The following is a 21,552-nucleotide window of genomic DNA, read 5'->3' on the forward strand; positions in this document are numbered from 1 at the left end:
GGTTACCCAACACAGAATTGACTAGATACTACACAAACGCGTTTTTAAGAATCTTGTCAATGCAGTTTGCTATGATTAAACAAAAATGTTTCTATCCTACATAGATGCATTTACAAGACACAAACATGCTTCTATCAGACATAGACATGTTTACAAAACCTGAGTACAATTTTTCCAATTTGGGAAGTTGTTATTGTGACCAAATTTGAATTTTTGACTAGTTTTCGTGACAAGAGGAGACAATGTTGATGTAGACCCAATGTTTGTAGGTGTTTAGATGCAAAATGACTTAAAAGAAAGTGTGTTATTTGATTTAAAAATATTTTGCATACACTTGAAGATACAAAAGATGCAAATTTTTTATGTTTGAATATTTAAAAGAAGACAAACACAATTCCTATGGCTCACCAAGACAATAGTTGTTGATCCCATATGAGGTTTCCCGTAATGCTACGCTATTCAAAAGGGATACTTAGGTGCTTGATCCCACTAGCTCCACCTTCGACACTCACTTCTCTAGGGAAGCTAGGCACCAATCCCCACAAAAACTCCCCATGGTAAACTGTGTACCTCTACTAAGAACCATATGTGTGTGGGTCACTCCAGAGGTCTGACCTCCTGCCCCAACAACTAGAAGGATTTTAGCTTTCTAAAGTAAAAAGATGCTAGTAAGGGTATATGCTCATGTGGCCATACATGCGGCACTTTCAGCTCTATAAATACAAAAGGCTCCCAACTAGTAGGGGTTACACCCTACTATTGATTAAATAAATTTCATCAAACAAGTTTATGGGGAGACATAGTGTCGTTATGGATGAATCAACACACATTACCCATGGCTTTTACCATGGATATAATTATTTATAGTGGTTCGGACGAGGGGGGTTTTCCTTGCTACCACTTGGGTTTTTCCCTAGTCACTTTTAGTCTTAGTGACCACACAAAGAGGAAAGCCCTCTAAAGATAAACACAAAAGATCCTATTGCTCAATACACAAAAGATAGTGGTTCAATTTTAGTGTACCAATTGAAGTGTTTGATAATCTATGAAAACAAAAAACACAATGAAAATCAAAAGAAAACCCTTGCCAAGATCCTACAAGAAAGATTTGTTAGTATCTTGGGTTGTTTCAAATGAATACCCTGTCCTGCAAGCAAGCGAGTTAAGTTTATTTTAACAAAATCCCAAAACACTTTGTAAAAATTAGTGTCCTTCGACACATGATTTTCTTTCAAAGACGAGATGCACCAATTCCTTAGCTCACAAGATATTAGCTCAAATAAAATAGATTTGAAACATTAAATGCAAGACAAAAAGGGCGAAATGAAACCCTAAATGAAGAAATGAAAAATTAAAAAATGCAAGCAAAACACAGACATGATTTTGCCAACCACAAACGTGCTTCTAGAACACAGACGCATTTTATTACTTCACATACGTGATTCTACCAAAAAAATGCAAACCAGAAAATCCAGCAGAACATAGACGCAGTTAAAAGGATCACAAACATGATTATATTTCCCACAGACACACATATAATGGAAGCCCGCAATTGGGAAAATTAAGAATGTTGTTGGGAACACAAACATGATTCAGGGGCGCACAAATGTGATAGAAAAAAAATGGGGTTCCAAAAGATGTAGACGCAAAAAGTTAAAATGTCATTGGAAAATGTCAGATTTGCAACTTCAAAAACACAAAATCTGCAACCAAAGATGTTAAATGCAAAAGGGACAAGAGTCCCACAGGGTGTGCCAAAATGTGTATGGTGAAAAGTGGATAATGAAAACAATAATATTGAAAGACTAAATAAATTCAACCACAAATCCTTAGCCTAACAATAGTAAAGATCCACCATAACACATGAAGATTACCTAAGACAATGTAAACCAACAAAATCGGAAAGATTATACCATCACATGTCCACTAGGATTTGAATCTCCATTCTTCCTATCTCCTTTGATCTTGCTTGATATATTTGATCTTAGATTTTATGTGTGCACAAGAGCTCAACAAAGAATGAAACTGTGATTGATAGCTTGATCGAAAAAAGGCTTGATGGCATAAAAAAATTTGAATGTTGAAGAGGGTTTTGATAATGAAAGAAGCATCTCCTTATATAGAAGACGTTGTAAGAAATTGAGGGATAAGATTAAGAGGTGTAAAGATAAATAGTCGGCTAGGATTAAAGGGTAGGTAGAGGAAATAATAAAATAATGAGAGGGTGGGTAGTGTAGAAATTAAGAGATGAATGACATATGTCATAGGTAGAAAAAGATAATGAATCAATTAAATAAATAAAAATTTATTTAATTAATAGAGGAAATGAGAAATGGGTTCAATTAAATAAATAAAAATATTTATTTAATTTAGAAAAAAGACAATTTAAATAAATAAAAGTATTTAGTTAAATGAGGTAAGGCTTAGAAGAGGATTAATAAATTAATTAAATAAATAATAATTTATTTAATTAATAGAAGACTTTGTATAAAATAATTAAATAAATAAAAATATTTATGTAATTAGACAAGACAATTTTAGGTGTCTACACTAGTTAATAACAATTAGATTTAAATAAAAGTTTGATTTTGATAAACATATACTTCTCTAAAGATGGGTTTGCTAGTATTTAATTGTCTATCCAAAATTTAGATTTATAATATAAATATATATATATAAAAGCAAGTATAAAATCATCAAATTTAACCACAAGAAAAAAAATTAAATTTCATGATATTAATCTCAAACAAAATTAACTATAACTATTTTACAAATATTAATTTATAATATAATTTTTAAAAAAAGATAAGATATGCATATACCGAAGGTCCTATTTTTCTAGACATTGACTAATCATTTCCCCATTTTCAGCAATGCATTCTTCTATTGTAATCTTAACCTAAATATTATATTTTATGACTAAAAATGGGACAAATGATTAGTTAACATCTAGCAAAATATGGCCTTTGATATTTAGACATCTTATTTTGTTTTTCTTATGTGTATAAGAAAAACAAACAACAATTCTATTTGAAAGTGTTTAAAGAAAAAAGTGCAATCCAAAAGCATTGTTTTTATAATTGTTTTGATTTTTTTATCCCTTTTAGCTAATTCTTTACAAGAATAATGTTTTAAGAAGACAATTAATAATTAAAATTATTAAAGCTATTGTAAATGCATGTAAAATTCATCTTAATCACAATGTATCAATTAGAAATTCAAGGGAAATCACGAATCCCTATCTAATCAAAGAGTCAAACAAACAAGACAATGAAATAATGCAATATCAAATAGGAATTAAAATAATTCAACGAAACTCCCTATTCCAAGATCGCATATCGCTTCCATTGCTCTTCTTTTCTCTGTGGTATGATGGCTCTCAGATATTGTGCTAGTAACCTGCAAGTGACACAAAGATTCAAAGTCAGTGATTCAAAATAAATTGTCCAGGATTGAAGAGGACGAGATTGGATGCTCAATTTATAGATTTTTGGAGAAGATTGATTGAAAGGTGGAACAGATTGATCAAGAGGTGGAACTTAGGTGAGCTTACATGTTGATTGATAGTTGAACTACTGATTGTAGGAGTTAAACTTAATAGATTGAATAGATTAATTGAGTCAACTGATTGAGAAAAAGCTGACTAAAGGAAGAAAAAGAATGATTGGAGGAAATAAAGAGGATGAAAAAGAAAGCTTAATTTAGAAAAAGCTAACTGAAAAATGGAAATAGAAGTTGACGAGATAAATGATTTAATTAATTAATTTAGCATGTGCTTGCATTTAGATTTAGATTTTCAATTTAATCTTTGCATGAGATTTATTCAAATAATTGAATTTATTTTAATTCAATTTAGTACTTGGATATATTTAGAACTTGACTTTGAGTTTCAATTTGGTTTTTGAAATCATGCACATGTATTTGAATTTGGAAGAAATTAGAAGAAATAGAAGAATTAAAAGAATTAATAAGTTAATTAAATAATTAAAAGAAACTATTTAATTATGCTAGAAATGGACTTTAATTAAATAATAAAGATTATCTAATTTAAAGGATAAAATCATAATTGATTAAATAATAAATATTTAATTAATATTTAGAAAAGGATTAATGATTAATTGATTGGAGATAGAAATTGAGAATTACTTTATTTAAATAATAAAGATTATTTAAATTGGGGAATTACTCATAATTAATTAGCTAATTAAATAATTTAAAGAAACTATTTAATTATTTAGAAATTGAATTTAATTAAATAATATAGATTATTTAATTTAAAGGATTAAATCATAATTAATTGAATAATAAATATTTGGAGATAGAAATTGAGAATTAATTTATTTAATTAATAAAGATTATTTAAATTAGGGAATTAATTAGAATTAATTAAATAATAAATATTTAATTAATATTTAGAAAATGATTAAAATGATTAAATGATGATAGAATAGAAAATAGAATAATTAGTAAGATTATGAGGAAATCTGAAATTAGAAGAATAAGATTAATTAACTTAATTAAAGAATTAAAGAATTATTTAATCAATTAGAGGAATAATTAGTACATGATCAATGAGACATTTTTAGGTGTCTATATTTTCTCCTCTTTGAGACAAAGTCAGAATGACATTGTTTCAAAGAAAATGAAAATTTTTGCCTAGTAGGCCCCAGTGATACTTAGGGTGTAATGCCCCCTTTAGAGTTTGTTTGTGCATTAAAGATATGAATGATTTCTCAAAAAAAGAAGAATGTGAGATGAAAGATAAAAGAATGGTCATTTGATTATAGATAGAGATAGGTGATGTGAAAATGATATTGAGATAGAAAATGATGAGAGAAAGAGATGATGAGAAAAGAATGTTTAGAAAGAATATACGATTTAGAGAGAAGATAGGAAATCAATAGACTATCAACAAACATATGAGATGAGAATGAAATTGAATGAATCATGAACTTGTGTCATTTATTTTATTGCAAAATACATTCATCACTAAGCCTTATTATTGAACAATGAAGCTTAGCACATTAGGGTATAAAGAACCAAGATGTAAAGATATCTCATTGAAGAAACAAACACGTAGCAGGTAAGAACCAAACAAAGAAAAAGATAATGCCCATCATGGCTCCTCTAGTCACTCGTGGACATCCTTGAGTAGCATAGGAACATAATCTGTCACCAAATGATAAAAGATAAAGACTGACCCAGACAAAATTCAGTAGCTATACTGACCTTGTGCCTTCATTCTCAGTTGCTTGATGTGATGGTTGATAATATCTGATCTCAGAAAGTTGTGGACTCCGTTTAAGACTAACCTGTTTGATTTCAAGTGTATCCTATTTTGTTTAAGACAAGATAATGATCACGTTGATATGGATATGATACGATTGATAAGACAGGTTGATCAGTTAATTGTAGATGTTTGACTAGATAGTCGCATCCTTTGTTAACTTCGTGTGAAGTGTTTGCTAGATATCTACTAGGGTATTTGTTTCTCACAAGACATTTTATTGCAAGTTTTTCTGATTGATTGATTTTTTATTTTTATTTCTTTTCCAAGAGCTTTTTTCGATGTTTTTGGATTATGTAGATCGATATTTGAATGTTTTTGGTTAATATTTTCATGACATTTTGCAGATGTTTTTGGTTGATTTTTTTAGGACGTTATATGGATGTTTTTGGTAATTTTTTATTTTTCAATGTTTTTGGATATTTTCAAGACTATATTCCATTTTTTAGATTTTTTCACTTATGCACCCAGTGTGTAGATCTATATGACATGATGATCTGCAAAATGCATGTGGAGATAAATGAATTTTTTACATGACCTATGTGAATCCAATATGCAGGATGAAGATGCATTTCCTATTCGAACAAGGCTGATTGTGTTTGTTTTTGCATTTGTAATACACCAATTGAAATGGAGGTGCAAAACATTTCATAGATAAGAGGTCAATCGATCCCTAAGGTCCCTTGGAATATTCAAATCAACACACTTAGTGACTAGGATTTACAAATGGAGACGCAGAAAAATTCCCCATTGGTTCTTGAAACTTTGATCTTCTTTTGCCCATGTGTGTGCAGATGAGTTAATTCCTTCTCTTGTGTTCACTAAAGATCCTTAGCATCCTATATGAATAGCTACATGGATTATTCTAACTTCAAAATCATCCTGAACAAAGCCTCGCTACCAGCAAACCTTGAGAGCTCTAATGAGGTTATAGACTGTAATTTCTCAAATATTGCTCCATTATGAGTAGGCGTTCATAGCCCTGATGGAGTTACTTGTATGTTCCCATAGTCAAGATTTTTTATCACATTTGTATACATGATATTTCAGTTATATATCATTGCTTCTTCTTTTTTTCCCCCTTGAGATGGATATTTGGCATAGCTCTTTTTCTTTTTCTTTTCTTTCCTTGACTTGTAAGTAATGAAACCTACTTGGGTGTGACAATTATAGTGGCGCTGAACTAGAATTTTAGATTTTTCACTAGTCATATGATCAACTAGGTGTCTCCAGCAAATTAGAGATTTATTGTGTTTGAGGTATAACAATTGATAGATTGTTGGTTAACAAGTCTCAAATAGTGTAATCACTACCCAACCATAAGTAAAGCGTCATCATAGGGTAATGTTAAAAATGAATGACCTTAGGACCTCATTGACTTCATGTCCGAATATGTAAGAAAGGAGATGACCCTTGTTTCTCTTGAATGCAAACAAATGATAAACTTGGATAGTTGCCTTGTTTTATTGATGGTGCTATATGAAAATGCAAAAACTTTGAGAATGAGATGCACTTTTAAAAAATAAAACTATATGTAATGTAGTGTTTTAAATGATATGATATGCAATGCGGGAAGTAAAACCTAAACTAACCCAGCCTTTAGGTATAATATTTTTGTAGGCAGTTCATTGGTCTTTGTTTAAAGAGTTGGATAAAGATGTGTTTTCCAATAGGATATAAGGACTCAGATGGGTGTACATGTTCAGCATCTCGAATGTTGATTTTCTTATTTTTTGGATTTTGTGGATCATCAGATGGAAATCCAACTCTAGAACCCATGAATTCAGGTATAGCCTTAGCATTTTCAAAGAAATCCAATCATGGTAGGTTCTCTTGCCCCTAGTCTATCAAGTGTGGGTGTATGAGGAAAATTGATTCTAGTTCTAAAGTTGTGACATGAGCTGGTGTTATGGTTGTTTTTATTGATGCATGTGAACAAGACGATGAAACCAACCAGGTGTTGATCTTATTAGCTTGTGTTATGCTTGTTTTTTTCACTACCTTAGCATTTGATGATGGCACAGATACAATTGTTGACAAGTTGCTCTGTGTTGTATGATCTGGATTGGTGATTTCATTGATAAGGGGTTTATGAACAACTTGTGTAGAGGAATCATGAGAGATGCTAAGAGAAATGACAAGTTTGTTTAAGAGGGAATCTTGTGAAGAACATGGAGGATTATGACATGGAGATGAAGGGATGGAGGGACCTTGATAAAGATTTGGGGAAATAATGGGATCTTGTTTAGCACGTGAAGGTAAAGGTATGCTTTGATCTTGGTTTGTAAAGGGATTATTAGGGAGGATGGAAGGGATGTCTTGATCTTGTTTAGGAGGTGGATGTTGGATGGGACTTGAAATGACACTTTGTTCTTGAGATGGAAGGATTTGATTATGAATGGAATAGAAAAGAGCGAGGGGATCATCATAAGACTCTTGTTCGGTGGGATCTTGGTCAAAAATTGGGTAGGATGGAAGTGGTTGTTTTTTATCTTTATTTGTTTCAGGACTCATTTCTTCTGATTTTGGATCATCCTCTTGACATGTGGAAGGATTTTGGAAACACATGGGAGATTGTTGGAATGTTTCAATATTTTGGCTTGACGAAGAAGGATTTTGAATGAGATGCTTTGAATCATGACTTGGATTAGATTGGTTTTGTATGATGGATAGCCCTTGGGAGGTTGTGTTATTGGATAGAGATGGCATGGATGAGTTTTGTATGATTTCACAGGATGATGAAATGGTGGATAGATATTGTTGATTTGGGATTTGGTTGAAAGGGATTTGATTTTGGGTGAAAGATGTTTGATTTTGGGTGAAATTTGTTTGATTTTGGTTGAAAAAGGTTTGATTGTTGGGTTGGCATGAATTTTTGTTTGGACTTTGGTTGAAAGGGGTGTGGTTTTGGTTGATCGAGGTTTGAAAGTTGGATTGGTGTGAATTTTGATTTGGAATTTGGTTGAATGGGGTTTGATTTTGGTTGAATGAGGTTTGAATGTTGGGTTGATATGATTGGTATGATTGATGTAGTGGGTTGAAAGAAAAAGAAGGTTGGTTTGATATTGATCCCCTTGTGGCCATCACTTCTCTCATCATGTTTTCTAACCAGCCCCTATGGTTGTTAGGAATAGTCATGTCTATCACTTGTTGTTGCAAAGTTTTTATTTGTTGAGATAAGGTTTCTATGGATGGCAATGGAATAGGAATGGAAGTGATGAATCCTCTACCTTCTCTAAAAAATGTATAATTCCAATCCATAATGTTTTCTTGTTTGGTTTGGACTAGGATCACAACATGTAAGATATTTTCTTCATTTCTTTGAATGTGATAATGTTTGATTTGTTGAACTTGACAAACTTGTTTGAGTTGAGGTTGAGTTTGATTGATCCTCTGATTGTGATTTGGACGTTTGGGGTATGAATTTCTAGGATGATTATGAAAATGATGATGGACTAAGATAGATGTATATGAGGTCTAGACAGGGATGTATATAAGGATGATAATGCAGACACAAAATTAGGACTATGCAACGACTATGGATGATAATGAAGATGTGAAGAACTTATGCAAGGACTTTAGGATGATCATGAGGATGTAAGTGAGAACTATGCAAGGACTTAGGATGATAATGAGGAGATGGGTGAGAACTATGCAAGGACTTAGGATGATAATGAGGACGTAAGTGGGGACTATGCAAGGACTATGTAAAAGACTGCCTAGGGTCACAAGTATGTAAGGACTTTTTGAATTTTGGTTTCAAAATGGACTTTGTTTTCTATAACTTCGTGTGTGGGACAACGTTTTGTAGTTTTCCAAATCTAAGAACAATTGCTTGTAGGTATGTATAGCTGACTGACTCAATTTTCATACAATCTCAAAAAACTTGGAGATACGTGGGATAGGGCCTAAAATAGCCCAAGGGGCTGACTCAATACTGGTCTAGCACAATGATATATAAAAAGGCATGGAATACAATATTAGGTTAGATAGTGGACACCATTCAATGAAGCCCTTACAAAATACCGAGACAAAACTAACAGATAGAGAGTTTGGCAGCATTGGCTCCACTCCACAGCACACACTTCTTGGGCATGCTAGTCTCTCTTACCCTAAAGATCATAAGATCTTATAGCTGAGGTATTCTATATCATAGTGTAAGGTACATGAAGGGTATCTATGGGGTACAATCCGCACTCCCAGAATCACTAAATGTAGGATTTTTGGCAACTAAATTAGTTCTTAGTATTAGGTTTCAAGGGGTCTGGATCCAATGACGGATTCTCAGAGGAAGCCACTTAAGACTTTTGTTGAGCTTATCAGTGCTCGAAAGGCCCCCACATATGTCAAATTCACTCAACACTCTAGCCGCCTGACCAGTATATTTATATAGTGGCTTGAAAAACTCGCTCGAGAGTAAACTGGGAGAGATGATATCCCCAACACATCCCAATTTGAAGTACCTCTGTGGGGTGATGAAATCCCCAGTCAAAGATACCCCTCACTACATAGAATAAAATAAAATTTGGATGTCGTTGTCACCTTCTTTCTTTCTCCCAAGACCCCGAATGCGGGTGGAAAGTTAGATAGTGCAACAATAGGTCCACCCCAAACATAATAAAAATTCTTTACCTTAAGAAAAAGAAAAATTATTTAATCTAAAGCAGCCTAATTCACTTTCATTTTATAGCCCAAATTTAGGTGTTAGATATGCATTTGCATGTCTATTTTAAACACCAAATTAAAATATGAAGGCATAGATGTCAATTTTAATCGTTTGTTGATTTTAAGCACCAAAAAACCAAGTGTGAGATACATGCATGTCAATTTTAGCCCATGTTCATTTTAAGCACCAACAACGAAGTGTGAGATTATCCATGCATGTCCATTTTAACTGTTGTTGATTTTAAGTACCAAAAAAAATTAAGTGTGAGGTGATGCATGCAAAAAAATACTAATCTAATCCTCTGTGCAAATCTGCCACAAGCTGTAAATAGAAGATTAGTATTAAAATCAAACTAATAGAAAATGGAAACTCAAATATTGACAGAAGTGAATGCGTAACAATACCTGTTCGATTACATGATACTTACAAACCAAATGCGTGAACCTCACAAAATAAATGCATAATTTTGACAAAGCTAATGCATGATGATATCTAATTGATTACATAGCACTAACATGTTGATTGCATGATAGATAGGCAGAAAACAACAAAAGTTAAAAACTAAAAAAATTAAAAGAAAACTAAACCTGATCAGGAACCTCCAAAACCAATTGTGAAGCCCTAGCCCAATATCTCATTATCCATTCAATATTGATTAGATCATATTTAACTTGATAAGAAAGAACTAAGCTATTATATATATCTAAGGCTAGTTTCTCTTTTGAATCCTGTGTCAATTTTTCTGCTTGGAGAACCTTTTGATTGCATTTGACTTCTCTTCTTTCTTGTTTTGTCCTTCTTGCACCTGAATCCTGAATTGTACTTTTCTTGCCATAAACTGTTATAATCAAATCATGAAATAGAAGCAATTTGATTCCAGATTAACCCAATTTCAGATAGAATTAGATAGAAGAAATAACAGATGGAAGAAAAAAATTAGATAGCAATGCTTCCTACGAATGCATGATCCAGAAAGGGCGATTGCATGATCTAGACAAGGCGATTGCGTGACCCTGTCAGAATGAACGCGTGATGCCGAAGGGCTGAATGCATAATGCTATCTATGCGATTGCATGATGATGTAAGCTCGATTGCATGACGAATAATCTATTCTCAAAATTCATGCAACTTGCAAAAAACATAAAAAAAATCCGTATGATCTGCAAAAAAATCACACAGAACACACAAAAGATAAAATTGTTGTTAGCTCACGTCAGGTTAACAAAAATGTGATGCATGTAAAACTCATCTTAATGACAATGTATCAATTAAGAATCAAAGGGACATCATGAATCCCTATCTAATCAAAGAATCAAACAAACAAGACAATGAAATAATGCAATGTCAAATAGGAATTAAAATAATTCAATGAAACTCCCTTTTCCAAGATTGCATATCACTTCCATTGCTCTTCTCTTCTCTATGGTATGATGGCTTTCAGATATTGCATTGGTAACCTGCAAGTGACACAAAGATTCGAAGTTCATGATTCAGAATAAATTGTCCAAGATTGAAGAGAACGAGATTGGATGCTCAATTTATAGATTTTTGGAGAAGATTGATTGAAAGGTGGAACAGATTGATCAAGAGGTGGAACTCAGGTGAGCTCACATGTTGATTGATAGTTAACTGCTGATTGTAGGAGTGAAACTTAATAGATTGAATAGATTAATTGAGTCAACTAATTGAGAAAAAGCTGACTGAAGGAAGAAAAATAATGATTGCAGGAAATAAAGAGGATGACAAAGAAAGCTTAATTTAGAAAACGCTGATTGGAAGATGGAAATAGGAGTTGAAGAGATAAATGATTTAATTAATTAATTCATTTAATTAATTCATTTTGCATGTGCTTGCATTTATATTTATATTTTCAATTTAATCTTTGCATAAGATTTATTCAAATAATTGAATTTATTTTAATTCAATTTAGTACTTGAATATATTTAGAACTTGACTTTGATTTTCAATTTGGTTTTTGAAATCATGCACATGTATTTGAATTTGAAAGAAATTAGAAGAAATAGAAGAATTAGAAGAATTAATTAGTTAATTAAATAATTCATTGAAACTATTTAATTATGCTAGAAATGGACTTTAATTAAATAATAAAGATTATTTAATTTAAAGGATAAAATAACAATTAATTAAATAATAGATATTTAATTAATATTTAGAAAAGGGTTAATGATTAATTGATTGTAGATAGAAATCGAGAATTACTTTATTTAAATAATAAATATTATTTAAACTAGGGAATTAATCATAATTAATTAGCTAATTAAATAATTTAAAGAAACTATTTAATTATTTAGGAATTGAATTTAATTAAATAATATAGATTATTTAACTTAAAGGATTAAATCATAATTAATTAAATAATAAATATTTAATTAATATTTAGAAAGTGATTAAAATGATTAAGTGATGGTAGAATAGAAAATAGAATAATTAGTAAGATTATGAGGAAATATGAAATTAGAAGAATAAGATTAATTAACTTAATTAAATAATTAAAGAATTATTTAATCAATTAGAGGAATAATTAGTACATGATCAATAGACATTTTTAGATGTCAGCTATAACATTTATTAAAATTATTAGATTTATGATAATTACTTTAATAAACTATTTAAATTTATTAATAATATGAAATTACTAATTAAATTAATTTTAATCAAGCTAATATTGATAACATTATAAGTTTTAAATTTCATTTTTTTTAATAGACAAGAGGCCGTAGGAATTTCCACATTCATGTCTATCTGGAGAAAACCTCTTCAGGCCAAGCATGAATATACCCTTGATATTATGTTTTTATCCTATTCATGCTTTGATTCAAGTTTTAAAATTATTAAATTTAATAAAATTATCAAAATTTATAAATGAAATAAACTTATTTAATATTAACTAAATATTAATCAAGTTTACTATTAATTTTAAATTATTAAACATATTAATATGCATGTTTTTTTGATAATATTATAAAATATTTTAAATAAATTAAATACAAACTTTATGTAAACTATTCAATAAATTAATTAAAGTTATTATACATTTTAAATCATTAGTATGATTTAAATATTAATCTACTCTAATATTAATAACAAAATCAAATTGATTATATATATATATATCAACTTTAATATTAATAAACTAGTATATATATATATATATATATATTATAATATATATAAGGTAAGCAAAGCGAGATATCAGAGCTTTAATTTTTTCACAACAAAGTTAAGTGAATAATAGAAAAATGAAAGTCTCAATGTCTCTCATTTTATCTTATATATTTAATTATATCTATATATATAAAAGGTAAGCGAAGCCAGAGATACCAGATATATATATATATATAGATAGATAGATAGATAGATAGATAGATAGATAGATAGATAGATAGAGAGAGAGAGAGAGAGAGAGAGAGAGAGAGAGAGAGAGAGAGAGAGAGAGAGAGAGAGAGAGGAAAATAAAATTACTTTCTCTATTTCAACTTTATTTTAAGTTTTGAGGGGACCTAAACCCCATAGGTTTTGAAGGGACCTAAAACCACATGACACAAGGTGTCCTTTTGAAAGGCTCCCCTAACCTTCATTGACGGTTTTAGATTGGCTCCCAAAACCAGCAAACAAGGGTTTTCCCAGGCTCCCATAACCAGTAAATAAGGGTTTTCCAGGCTCCCATTGTTGGGAATGTGAAGTCCAATGGTCACATGACCCTTCGCGTTCTACCAATTGTTCATTTCATATCTGAATATGATTATATAATGGCTATGTGCAGCCCATGTATTTGAGTTGATTAATAGAAGTTATTCCCTGCTTTGAGTGTGGATGTAGGCATATTTGCCGAACCATGATAAATTGTGTGTTGTCTCTTCTTATTGCTTTTATGTTTCTATTATTATTTTCTCTGCTCTTTCTAATCTTTACAATTGGTATCAGAGCCATGTTGGCTTGAGCAGAGATGGAGGAAGAAGGAGTAGGTAAAATTTATAACTTCTATGGTAGTTTTACATTCCATGTAAAACTATGTTTCAAGTGCCGTGTACATTGGTGGGATGGCTGGAAGAAAGAGGGGAACTTAGTTGAAGAGGATAATCCAGTGAAAGAAAAGGATGTTGGGTTTCTTATTTGCTCTCCCCTTGAGCCAGCCTTGGCACTTATTGGCCAGACTGTTAATGGCCAGGAAGTTGTTGGCATTCGTGTGGTGAAGGTTGAACACCATGATAGTCCCTGTATAGACGTTGGAATTTCTAAGCTGAAAGATGTTGAAAAAGTGGTTGTTGTTGAAGAGGATGAACTCAAGAGATTGTGGGAGGAAGAGTGTATGCCATTGGAAATGCAAGCTGAATCTGCTGTTGACTCCCAGGATGAGGAGGGTGCAGATTCGAGTGAGGTAGCAAGGCAAGGAGTCCTGGGAGAAATTTTGGCTTCGAAGAGCTCTTCGGATGGCATGGCCTTGGCGAAAATAAAGAGGCAGTCCCATAATGATGACAACCTTTGTGCAGATAATTTCATAGAAGCCTATGAGCCTATGGATTTAGATGACATAGTAAATGATAAAAGTCAGTTTTTTGGTTTGAAGCGAAAGCAACCATTGACAGGAGCAGAGGACAATGGGCATCACTCCAAGCGATTTTAGGCGTCACATGGAGTGAATGAAAATTTTATTGAATCTGTTAATGCTTATTCTAATGGAGGAGGAGATGTTTTATCTCGACTAGAATGCATTGACATTCACCAACCTAATTGGATGGATGTGGATGATAATGCCAATATTGATAATGAACAACTTGAGGGTGAGAGAACACGAACTCGTGATAACAATCTGATGGAGTTGTTTGATGATGAAAATAATGCCATTGTTTTGTTCCTTGTGAGGTCTGAGTTTTATGTTTGGATATTAGAATCCAGTAATTGTGTATCGGTAGATATTCTATTACAGGGAAGTTTAGGTGATGGTGATGAAGAAATGTATTTTAAACTGGGACAAAGTGGTGTTTCAGTTTTTGGCATAATGGGTGAGTTTGTGCTTGATAGAGTTTTTAACTCTGCTTTCATTTGGAAAAGGCTGATTCGAAGCGTATGTGAACAAGAGTTTGTGAAGCTAAAATCTAGCAGGCTGGTTTTAATGTGAATTTCAAAAATGGAGGTAGGGATGCTGATGCATGGCTATGCCAGTTGGCCTTCACGAGGGAGATTGTTGGGAATGTGAAGTCCAACGGTCACATGACCCTTCGCGTTCTCCCAACTATTCATTTCATATCTAAATATGATTATATAATGGTTCTGTGCAGCCCATATATTTGAGTTGATTAATAGAAGTTATTCCCTACTTTGAGTGTGGATGTAGGCATATTTGCCGAACCACGATAAATCATGTGTTGTCTCTTCTTATTGCTTTTCTATTTCTATTATTGTTTTCTCTTCTCTTTCTAATCTTTACACCCATAACTAGTAACATAGTACATTGGCCAGCATGGGCCCTTTAAAATTGGTAGCATCCAACAAGCCTGTGGAACCAACAACACTCTGACAATCAAGATACAAGAGTGAAATCTGAAAGCATGCATGGGGGTTTTGAAAGACTCCCCTAACCTTCATGACATACACAAGGAGGGTTTTGAAGGCTCCCTCAAACCCCAAAAGATACTGAAAAGCATGGTTAAAAAAAACCTAGCCCTGACCATGAAATAAATGGTAGGTGGCTTCAACCAGCAACTCGAGCATGTTGATTAATATTTAAATCATATTAAAGTTATTATACGTTTTAACTCATTTAATATGATTTAAATATTAATCAACTTTAATATTAATGAAAAAATCAAATTGATTATATATATATATCAACTTTAATATTAATAGTATATATATTATAATATATCTCTCCTATTACCTTTTATATATATATATATATATATATATATATATATATATATATATATATAAGTTTATTTTATTTTTAGAAAATCTTTTATACACATGATCTTTATCTTGATTTTTAGGAAAAAAGAAAAATAAAATTACTTTCTCTATTTCAACTTTATTTTGGAAAATATTATCTATCAAAGATTTTTAATAATGCATATACTAGTTTATTTAAATGAAAAATATAAATATACTAATTTCTTTAAATGACAAATTAAAATCTACAATTGTTTCTTATTAAGGGTAAATAGATGTTGGGGGACCAGAATGAAAGGCTCCCCTAACCTTCATTAACGGTTTTAGATTGGCTCCCAAAACCAACAAAGTAACATAGTCATCAGCTTACCAACAATATGACTAAGCCTTAACCAAAAAGCAACTTGAGCAAGTTGAGTAGAATTTAAATCATATTAAAGTTATTATATGTTTTAACTCATTTAATGTGAATTAAATATTAATCAACTTTAATATTAATGAAAAAACCAAATTGATTATATATATATATATATATATATATATATATATATATCAACTTTAATATTAACCAAATTGATTATATATATATATATATATATCAAATTTAATATTAATAAACTAGTATATATATTATAATATATATAAGGTAAGACAAGGGGAGAGATATCGGGTTTTAATTTTTTCATAACAAAGTTAAGTGAATAATAGAAAAATGAAAGTCTCTATATCTCACCTCTTACCTTATATATATATATATATATATACACACTAGTTTATTTTACACATGATCTTTATCTTGATTTTAAGGTAAAAAGGAAAATAAAATTACTTTCTCTATTTCAACTTTATTTTGGAAAATATTATCTATCAAAGATTTTTAATAATACATATGCTAGTTTATTTAAATGAAAAATATAAATATACTAATTTCTTTAAATGACAAATTAAAATCTACAATTATTTTTTATTAAGAGTAAATAGGTTTTGGGGGGACCAAAATTTGTAAATAGGTTTTGAAGGGACCTAAAACCCCATAGGTTTTGAAGGGACTCAAAACCACATGACATAAGGTGTCCTTTTGAAAGGTTCCCCTAACGTTCATTGACGGTTTTAGATTGGCTCCCAAAACTAGAAAACAAGGGTTTTCCCAGGCTCCCATAACCAGTAACATAGTCATCTACTCACCAACAGTATGACTAAGCCTTAACCAAAAAGCAACATTGGCTAGGCTGGGGCCTTTAAAATTGCTATCATCTAGCAAGCTTGTGGAACCAACAACACTCCCACAATCAAGATGCAAAAGAGAAATCTGAAAGCACGCATGTGGGTTTTGAGGCTCCCCTAACCTTCATGACATACACATGGATGGTTTTGAAGGCTCCCTCAAACCCCAAAAGAAAATGAAAAGCATGGTTAAAAAAAACCGAGCCCTGACCATTAAAGAAATGGTAGGTGGCTTCAACCAGCAACTCGAGCAACATCCTAACCCAAAAGACGTTCTCCCACCATCTCCCCACCTCAATAGGGAAGAGGTCCACCTCAATAGGAATAAAAAGAAGGCAGAACATCAACCTCAAACCTAACCGCTCCCAACCACCAGATCTCCGTGTCTATGGGAGAAAGGGCCACTTTAGACAAATCAAAAACCCCCATAAAATAGTCAATGACTAGCAAAGTAAAAGTTCCTCCACCACAGAAGTAGGGCAAACGAGAACAAGGAAAAAGTTGACCAAGTGATTCTCAAGATTGAGAGGAAGATCCCTCGGAAACACAGAGACTTCCTCACAAGAAACGGTAGAGGGCCTGGACAAACCATTCACATCCAAATAGATCCTCTCCATCCTCAATAGAGAGCAAACTCTAGCCAAGGTAGAGCCAAGAGAACAAGGGGAATGAGCAAGCCCCTACAAAACAACCATACTCTTGCAAGACCACACAGAGCCCTGCTTCTTGAGATCCACATAAACAACAAGGGATAGGGAAACCTCCCACATGGGTCCGAGAAAGCCACACAGAATGGTCTGCAACCTATTGCACGGCACCAAGGGCAAACCTGCACCAACAAAAAGATAAGACCGGCAAACCTGCACCAACAAAAAGATAAGACCAGGCAAAAGGGGTGGGCAAAAAAGCTCCACCTGTCCCTGAGAGGGACCCAAAGCCCGACCAGACACATGACATCACAGTCAAAACACCATTGCACGAGATCGAAGGCACCCAACAAGGTTCATCTCCAGAGAGCAATGAACAACAGACATTGGGAAGCACAGTACGTGGGGTAAACACACTGCCCTCTTTAGCACTATCAAACCACACATTTCCCTGACCAAAGCCTGCGTAGAGTCCAGAGGAACCAGACTGGGCCAAAGAGAAGAGGCTCCCTCCATCACCATCCTCATCCTCAGGCGCCAAAACCCTAGCTCGCCCCGCTCCTCCTTTCCCGCTCATTGCCAAAGACTTAAATCTATCATCTTTAAAGAGTAGAACTTCATATCTTATTTAAACACAATTAATAAAACATTTTTTTTTCTTACACTTACATCTATCATCTTTATGACCTTCAACGTAGATTTTAGATTTCACAGATTTGGTGTGAAAGAGTAGAACTTCATATCTTATTTAAACACAAAGACTTGATAATGGATTTTCTGTAGCAACTCCCTGAACAAATATTTCGAGACATCTTATTAAGAATTTCATATGAATCTCAACCAAAGATTAAGGAGTTGTTGGAACCTGCTAAAGAAATGATGGAATGTTCCGAGTTTTACCAAGATAGAATTAAGTTTGGGCTAGCTAAGAAATATATATGCTTGCTCCGGGATGCTGCGATATCTATATACGATCCAGTTGATCAATCAATTATAATGCACACTCGTATTCCCCCTGGTTTTCAAGTCTCAAATTTATATTCTTACATTGTATGTGTTAAACAAAAGCTTGTTTTGCTGGGCTTGCAATTTAATCGGATTTATACTTGAACGATTTTGATATATGATTTATTGTCGAATACATGGAAGCAAGGTGCTCAAATTCCAATTGCTCAAAACATACATGATTTTGCATGTTGTGCCTCGCCTGAAGGATTGATTTACATTGCAGGAGGTTATGTCAATTGTAGTTCGGCCAGTTTTAGTCGAGCCAATTTTAGTCATAAAGCAGCAGTATACAAAGTAGATGAAGACGAGTGGGACTTTCTTCCTGACATGCACTATAAAATGACCGATTCTGGAGGTGTATTTTATGAAGGAATGTTTTATGTCATTAGTTCTAACAATAGAACTCAAAGATTTGATCCCAACACAAGAGTATGGACAATACTTAATTTGTCTTCTCCAATTCCACAGTGCGTCCATGTTATGTTTGGACGGCTAATAGCGGTTATAGACAATAAAATAGAGCAATATGACTGGGAGAAAAATGTGTGGATACAATTGGAAACCCTCCCTAAAATACTTGAGTATGTTCAGGCCACAGAGTGGAGTGGTCGAATTTTCATGTGCGGACATGAGACGACTCTTTTTTGGTGTCCCAAATTCTATATGCATAAATTTGAAGCAACTCCCTCTGAGAGGTGGGTTTCTGTCAACCCACCTCTAGAGGAAACTATTGATAATTGGATTTCTGTCAATGCATCGTTAGAGGAAACTATTGTCGAATCTATTATCACCGTAGAAATTTAATACACTGTAAAATTGTAATATAACATTTCTGCCGTGCATGATTTTGTTTTAAATTTTCTGGAAAACTGTCTTAAATGTTTAAAGTAGTTTGATGCCAAACATAGTCCATGGAAATTCAGGTTTAAGCTCGGAAAGGTATGCCATACCATGGAGACTCTGCTTCAACAGGTACTAAATAGCCGGCAAAGGAAGCATTAGAATATTACATAAGTCAAAAGGATTTCTAAATTACAAAAAAAAATGCTAAAACAATCGGTGGTCTACACCAAATATCACGTTTTCTTCCTTTGTTTGTTTTTTATATTTTTGTACCGTGTTTGTTGTTCTCATGGGCTTACTTGGGTTAGGACTTGGCATTCCTCAGTCTGGCCTATTCTTCTAGTTATGAATGGTCCCCATATTCAATCTAATTTATTTTTTTACATGTTTTTATGTAATGTTATTAATATTTGTATCAAAATAAGGTGCAATTGCTATGCTAATAGTAAGATATATATATGTTAACTAATATATAGGTACAAATCAAAGAAAAAGTAATAATAATCTATAATTTGACATAGTAAATATAAATCAATAGTTGAAATCCCCCTACCATCCCTCATTGTACATTGTAACTTTTTTAGAGTGAATAGATTTGATCTTTCATCGTGGATATGTCTTCTTTGTTAAATTTATGATTGTCCAAAATTAGGGTTAGGGTTAGTGTTAAGATCAAGGTTACCATTAAGCTAAAATTATTATTGAATATATAATTAATTTATTTAAAAAATATTGCAACAACAAAATTGTCATTGTAGCAATCTTGAGTGTCATGTTCATTGACAAGTTGAACATTGATTTTGGGTTGAATATAGAGTTGGTGTCCATATTAATTTACCCTATCTAATCAATAATAGAACCTTATTTTTCCAATGAATCCAAACTCATTCACAATATTTTATCTTATTAATAATATATATACTAAATTGTATATAATTTGTGTCATTCCTATTGAAAAACATGTAAAATAATCTCTAATGTAATATTTTACAATCATAAAAAAAAATTATCTAAATAATTTATGTCAAAATATATTATTTAAATAAAATAAAATTTAAATAGTTTCCTGATATTTTTATCAAGATATTATTTGAATAATAAAATATCTTCAACAAATAAAAATAAGGGCTTGTAGTGAGAGAGTTGAGGGTCCAACTATATACATGGTATTCATGGGCTCAAGTTATTTTAGATCATTAAAAAATGGTGACTTAGAGCAGAACATGGAGCAGACCATGGAGATTGGATCAGAGCAGAGACCGATGGAGAGTTTTGGGGTGTTCTCAAGGTTAGAGATTTTAATTAGATTGGTTGAGAAGACGAGTACTTTTTTCATCCACAACATCATCAAAGACAATATTATGAAAGAATAACTCTAAAGTAGTACGAAAGAATAACTCTAAAGTAGTATGGGAATATTATCTCGTGGAAGGGAGAAAAAAAAGTTATGAGGATCTCTTATGGTCAAGGATATTTTGAGAAAAAAATAGCATCATTCCCAAATAATATACCAATGTTCTCTCTTTGACTTTTTAAGATTCCAGTAAAACCTCCCTTCTTCAAAGAAGGCCTACTCTGTTGAACACTAGGATATCTTTTATAGATGAAATGATGCTCTGAGGTATTCACATGGGTATCTTTTATAGATGAACTGATGCTATGAGGCATTCACATGGGTTGAAGAATAAGCTCTTTTCAAAGTCACCATTGAATGCTTCTTTTAGAGATGAAATGATGCTCTGAGGTACTCACATTGGTTGAAGAATAATCTCTTTTCAAAGTCACTGTTGAATGCTCCGTTTCCCATGATTCTAGTAGGATATGGAAACCTAGAAATTTTTCCATTTGTTAATCCTTCACAAACAACATTCCACTTTCTCATAAGTCTCCACGTTTCCTCAATACAAATTAGGGGATGGGAGAACTTCCATGGATCCAAGATTTGGAAAGAGTTTCCAAAAATAAAATCA

At 32.3% G+C, this 21,552-nt stretch overlaps 1 protein-coding gene across 1 annotated transcript; it reads left to right on the forward strand.

The window, feature by feature from the left end:
• Positions 1 to 18,610: 18,610 nt before the first annotated feature.
• LOC131074420 (F-box/kelch-repeat protein At5g60570-like) lies at positions 18,611 to 19,543 on the forward strand. Its single transcript, XM_058011048.1, has 2 exons — positions 18,611 to 18,781; positions 18,881 to 19,543. Exons 1-2 carry the CDS (start codon positions 18,611 to 18,613, stop codon positions 19,541 to 19,543), a joined length of 834 nt encoding a protein of 277 aa, XP_057867031.1.
• Positions 19,544 to 21,552: the final 2,009 nt, after the last annotated feature.

This window comes from Cryptomeria japonica, chromosome 3 (assembly GCF_030272615.1).
Source record: "Cryptomeria japonica chromosome 3, Sugi_1.0, whole genome shotgun sequence".
In the NCBI taxonomy this organism is placed as follows: Eukaryota; Viridiplantae; Streptophyta; class Pinopsida; order Cupressales; family Cupressaceae; genus Cryptomeria; species Cryptomeria japonica.

Coding starts and splice junctions, on each gene's coding strand:
- LOC131074420 (XM_058011048.1), top strand. CDS start 18,611: ATGGAATGTTCCGAGTTTTACCAAGATAGAATTAAGTTTGGGCTAGCT. Junction 18,782..18,880: donor CAAATTTATATTCTTACATT/GTATGTGTTAAA, acceptor AATACATGGAAG/CAAGGTGCTCAAATTCCAAT.